The sequence below is a fragment of the Panthera tigris genome, chromosome B1 (assembly GCF_018350195.1).
Source record: "Panthera tigris isolate Pti1 chromosome B1, P.tigris_Pti1_mat1.1, whole genome shotgun sequence".
Classification (NCBI taxonomy): domain Eukaryota; kingdom Metazoa; phylum Chordata; class Mammalia; order Carnivora; family Felidae; genus Panthera; species Panthera tigris.
In genome coordinates, this window is record NC_056663.1 from 169,030,839 (window position 1) to 169,036,859 (window position 6,021).

The window sequence follows — 6,021 nt, forward strand, 5'->3', positions numbered from 1 at the left end:
AATTATTATTTAAGAATAGGTATGATCTCAGTCAAAATCAGATTAGAAAACTCAAGGAAATATCCGGCATTGGCTTCTTTTAGGGAATCCTTAAAAAACCTACCATTTGGAATAACTTCTGTATCCCAACTTTGACATTCTTTCCTAAATGAATTCATTATTCCTATTTTTGCTATGTGGAATTTTTCAGAGTAATTTTCCTAGGAGGTAATTGGATATAATCACGTACCTTCCCATATGGCAGTGACATGGGACTAACAAATGGCAAGTGGGAAGGGGAGAGAAGATATAAACTGTATAGAGTGAAGTATAAGGAGTAAAACACAGTTAAAAAAAAAAAAGTGAAGAATTTGCGACCATAAGAACCAGAATCAAATTTTGTGTGTGTGTGTATAACAATTTTATATCTTCAAAAATAAAACTGGAATGTTATTTCACTTAAAATGTACAATACGCAAAATGCTCTGCAAAGGTAAAAAAAATGTACACCAACATAAATTTTCATGATTTTCTAATACATGACACTTTTGGATCAAAAAATTACCATTACAAACCCTTTAATCAAATGTTTATTTTTTGTTTCCAGCATTACAATCTGCTGTGATTCATAAACTTCCATCTAAGTTAAGTTTTTAGCCACTGACCTCATACAAGTAGTTAGGTTCTTACATCAACCACCCACTTATCCAGCAAAGAATCACCCAGCTACAACTCTTGCATGGACAATGCTCACTACCACCCTGAACAACTTAAAGTGCATGAGTTATTTTGATGAATGGAGACACAGCTGTAGTTTTGCACTAAATTTTTCATTACTGAATTGTATGTTTTTTCACCTTGGTACCTTATCACTAGAAAGCTACTTACTTACATAATGTTTTAACCATATATTATGATAAATGCCCATTTATAACTGTAAGAAACTCATGTTACAGACACACTATTGACTATGATATTATACAAAATCATGGCCACAAGTTTCCGCATAAGAGATTTACTTCTCTTTCTCTTAAAGCAAGAAATATCTCACAGTTCAGATTTACATGAGTAGTGCCTTTTAAAATAAATTAAAAATAAAATGCTGTCCCGTCTGTAAAATTATAAATATTTCTAGTCCATTTTACAGAATTTTAAAATGCTTATAAATGCATTACCGCCTAGTAAATACACATTATGGCACTGAAGCCAGTTAAAAAACAAAAAAAAACCCCAGCCATCAAACTGGCCTATGGAAACATCCCGGGTTATTCTGTATCTCCTACACTGGAAAAATTAAACTAAATAAAGAAAAAAGTAAAGGAGAGATAAGAAATTTACAAAATGGCAACTACTACAACCTAAAAGGTGGACTGAAATGTCCTCCTTCGATTCAGTAACTAAGCCGTTTCTGGAATGAACATTTATGGATAACTAGGATAGGAGAGTGTTCCTCTTAATGCTCAGGGCAGAATCATGTAGAAATAATTTCCACATTCTGTAAGGAAAAAACAGAGTGACTATTTAAAAACTAAATTTAACCAGAACGTTCAAGATTGGCAGGTTCTGATGGAGTGACATCTTCAAAGGTAACAAAATTAAAACTCATAATCCTATGGATGATGCTTATTTTTACAAATGTGAAGAAAGGAAACATGATCGCAAGATACAATATACCCTGACAGAGTAAAATGAAAAATTATGAACAATTTAAGTAACTAAAATGTTCTCTATTGAAACATAAAAACATGATTTCCAAATTGATTCAACTTGTAATAGGTCCCTTACAAGGATGAAGTAGTCATTCTGTAGATGCTGAACTGCCCTTCACATTAAATACTTCCTCCATCTTCAAAAAAACAGCTTCTGAATGGCCCTGACGCCTTCAGTACAGGAGAGCAGGCTCGCGGACTTGTTTCCAAGGCTTTCCTCCAAAGAGATTCATTCAATAAAATCTATAATATCTCCAAATCTACATGTCGAACTTCAGGATTTCGTTTCTGGAAGGAAAAATCACCACCACATTATTCATAGCAAAACTGAATTTTGTTTCCTTTTATTCCGTTAGATCACTAAAGCCACTGACAACATTTGGTCAAACGACTACAGTGTAGCATATTAGCAAGATAAAAATCAATAGATGAATACTACACACTATAAACAATATGGTAAGTAGCCCCATCTCCCTGAGTTTGTCCAAATGTTCGTTAATACATTAATGGATGAAGAACCTAGTATGTGCCAAGCATTGCAAAGCACTGTAAATACACTCGTTTGTGGTGAAAAGAAAATCACTGTAAAACAGTAACAATCCGAAGAAATAAACTGACATTCACTTATTTTATATATTTTAGCAACACCCCATATAGTCTTGTGGCAGACACTGTGCTAAATAGTGGAGCTGGAACTATGATTATTAGTAAGTCTGTTCTTGACCTTGAGGGACTCAGTTTAGCCAGCAAGACCAGTGTATCAGTAACCATCTACAAGTGAAAGCATTGCGGCTAATAAAAATAGCAGTTAACATTTAATAAGCAGTCACCCTTATGTCAAGTACCATGCTAAGTAAGGGGCTTCACGTGCATGTGTGTTTTAAAATCCTCATAACTCAATTATTTCCATTTTATATATGGGAAAATTGAAGTTTGAAGAAATTAACTAACCTACCTATGTTATGAGCTACTAAGTGACGAAGCCAGGATACATTCTGGACCTCAAGCTCCTAACTATTACAATGAATGCACTGAAACGCTAACTCAGGGAACAAAACCGCCAGATCTATTACTTTAACTCATGAGATTAAGACTTCACTGAGAGTATTAAGACTTCACTGAGAGTATCTAAACAAGGCCTGAAAGTAGTGAGTTTTCCAGATAGATGATGACAAGGATCATCATCTAGACAGAGGAAACAATACAAGCAAAGTCAGCCGGAGAAGGGTGTACTGGCCATATGGTATAGTTAGCCACAGGGGTTGCGAAAAGGGCAGGATCAGTAATGAGGCTGGAAAGGCAGGCAGAAACCAGGTTGTGAAAAATTTTAAATGCCGGCTTAAGGAACTTCAGCAACAGAAAGTATCTTTATTACATTCCTATTCTATGCCAGGCACTGAAGTATACAACAATGAACAGGAAACAAAACAGTACTTGTCTTCAACGAACGTCTGTCCAGTGAGGAAATACAGGTTAAGTAAGCAGCACTTAGAGTAGTCTGCTACTTAAAGAGCAAGGTAAAGGTCTTGGGGTTGTATCTTTATGGGTACAAAAAGGAAGGACACCTAAATCTGGGAGTGGGGGGAGGGATTAAAAGTGTAATAAAATGTAATATAATGACATTATGAGAATGGAGGACAGAGAGAACATATAAAACTATATAACTAACTTACATCTATCAAAGAGGAGATAAATAACGTGGAAGCAGTTTAAGATCTTCCTATAGAAATATGGCAGTAAATCTAAAAGAAATACTAAAAATGGTTGCTTCTAAGCATGACTGAGGATGGTGAGGAAGGTGACACTTCTGTTTATAAGCTTTTCAGTTCTGTTTGACTTTATAAATTCTGTATATTACTTTTTTGATATTATTTGATAAAAATTATAAAAATAGGGGCGCCTGACTGGCTCAGTTGGAAGAGCATGCGACTCTTGATCTTGGGGTCATGAGTTCGGGCCGATGCTGGGTGTAGAGATTAGTAAGTAAATATTAAACCAATCAACCAACATGGGGAAAAGCTCTTCTAAGTGATTCTGATAATCAGTGAGGATTAGGAACATTTGCATATTACTCAAAGGAATTCAATTATAAAGGCAAGAATCTGATATAACACTAGAGTTTAGCTCCAACTAGAGCATTTTATTGAGTGTGCACTGGCATTCTTCTTATGACTAGTTTTGTTCCGGTATACCTGGGGGTACTCTCCTCTTGGATACTAATATGAGAGTGGCCAGGGGCCCCCCAAACATGGGGGTACACTTTTGTTCTCAATTTTCTCTTTACCTTAAACTATTTGCTCTTTTCTAGAATTCCTTAAATTCAATACAGAATAAAAAAATATTTCCTCTAACAGAAATGAAACTGAATTTTATTTTCTCTTTCCAATCCACCCTAACCCATCCCAATATGACTTTAAAAAGTTTAGGTATTAATGGAAAATTTGAAATTATTCTGCCTAAAAAAACCACTATATGTAAAATGTGTACCAAAAAAAAATCTAATCTCAAGAAAAAGAAACTGAGGCACCTGGGTGGCTCAGTCAGTTAAGTGACCGACTTCAGCTCATGATCTCATGGTTTGTGAGTTCGAGCCCTACATCAGCTGTCACCTCAGAGCCTAGAGACTGTGTCTCCCTTTCTCTCTATGCCTCCCCAGCTTGTGCCCTGTCTTTCAAAAATAAATAAACTTTAAGAAAAAAGAAAAAGAAAGTAAAAATTTGATGTACTCTGTTTTAAAATCAAGTTTTTTGAGAGAAAATTATCAAATTCCTAACATGAAATGTGCCAAATACGAAGACAAGCACAATATGAATTAAAAAAATAGGATTAATATCCTTAGATTTTAATGTTTAGTGCCTAATAAGATATCATGTGTATATAGCAGAAACTGAATAAACAGAGCTGAAAATCAATAATTGGTGCTCAATTTGTAATTTTCATTCATTTGTTCTACAGATACTTATTGATTTATTATGTTCCAGGCACTATTCAACTTGAATTAGAACATTTTACATGGCACAAATTTATTTCAACACTCATACTTTAGAGAGATAAGAAGCAAATAGTGTAATTTTATAATGTTGCAGACTCAAAAAAATGCTACAGGAGGATGCAATTCAAGAAGCAAAAGACAGAGTAAAGGGCACAGCATTTAACCGGAATACTACTTATTAGGAATTTGCAAATACTATGGCATCATCCCACTGAATTAATTTCCCATAGAATTACTGCTTCCCAAACATAAAAACTTCATAGAAGAAGACTGAAATATAGAGGTAAAGCAAAAAAATTTTAGTTAACAGTTCAAAGAACTTCACATATATTTCACATTTATACTACGTGATTAGCTTCTATAATATACATTAGCTTCTATTATTTTTAATGTTTTTACATAGAACTATGCAAAGTTGTAAGGGCGCCTGGGTGGCTTAATCAGCTGAGAATCTGACTCTTGATTTCGACTCAGGTCATGATCCCAGTGTCATAGGATTGAACCCCGTGTCATTCTCCACACTGAATGTAGAGCCTGCTTAGGATTTTTTTCTCTCTCTTTCCCTCTGCCCCTCTCCCCTGCTATGCACTCTCTCTCATTAAAATTTGAAGAAAAAAAAAAAGGAACTATGCAGGTTATAGATTTTAGCCAAAAATAGTATCTATTCTAATAATTATCAGATAAATGGCATCACTCAATAGAGATGGCTAGACTGAATTTTATTATTGAGTGTGACTTTCCAAAGTGATTCAATAATTATTCAAATTTAAATTGAGAAGACAACCATGCTTAGATACTAAAAAAGGGAATATGCCAAAGTTTTAGTTTTCAAAAGATGACCAGCTTATTTTCAAAACAAGATAAAAGAATTACATTTATGCCCTCTCCTGGTTTAGTTCCTAAATTATGAAGAACTTTTCTTTAACATTAATTATGCCTTATTACCTTAGAGAGGATTCTAACCTGAAAGTATGGGTTAAAGTTTGCTTCCTGGTTTGAAAGTCTTATATAATTCAGAAACACATGAGTTAGTTCAGTGCGTTAAAGATTTAATAGCTTCTAATTAAAGCACAAAGCTAAACAAAACCAATAAATTTATCTGATTGTGATAAGAGTAAATATAGTTAAGAATGACCAATTTGTTAATTATTCTCATATCTGGCTTCTGACTTATTGTTTCTATTACAGAGTAAAGCTAAAATAAAGATTTAGTCTAAAAGCTCATTATTTTATCCTTTCCAGGGAAATTAAAAAAAAAAAATAGAATGGAAAAGCAAAGTTTATTCATTCTTGTGTCACCCTGCACAAAAAGAATCATCTTGCGTTATATTTGGAAAAGTG

At 34.0% G+C, this 6,021-nt stretch overlaps 1 protein-coding gene across 1 annotated transcript in view; it reads right to left on the reverse strand.

Moving 5' to 3' along the window:
- Positions 1-551: 551 nt before the first annotated feature.
- SLC30A9 (solute carrier family 30 member 9) overlaps positions 552-6,021 on the reverse strand; it is an 85,754-nt gene continuing 80,284 nt past the window's right edge. Inside the window, exon 18 of the mRNA XM_042984618.1 lies at positions 552-1,976. Within this exon, the coding sequence (XP_042840552.1) occupies positions 1,932-1,976 (45 nt within the window). The 3' untranslated portion in view covers positions 552-1,931. The remainder of the gene's footprint in view (positions 1,977-6,021) is intronic.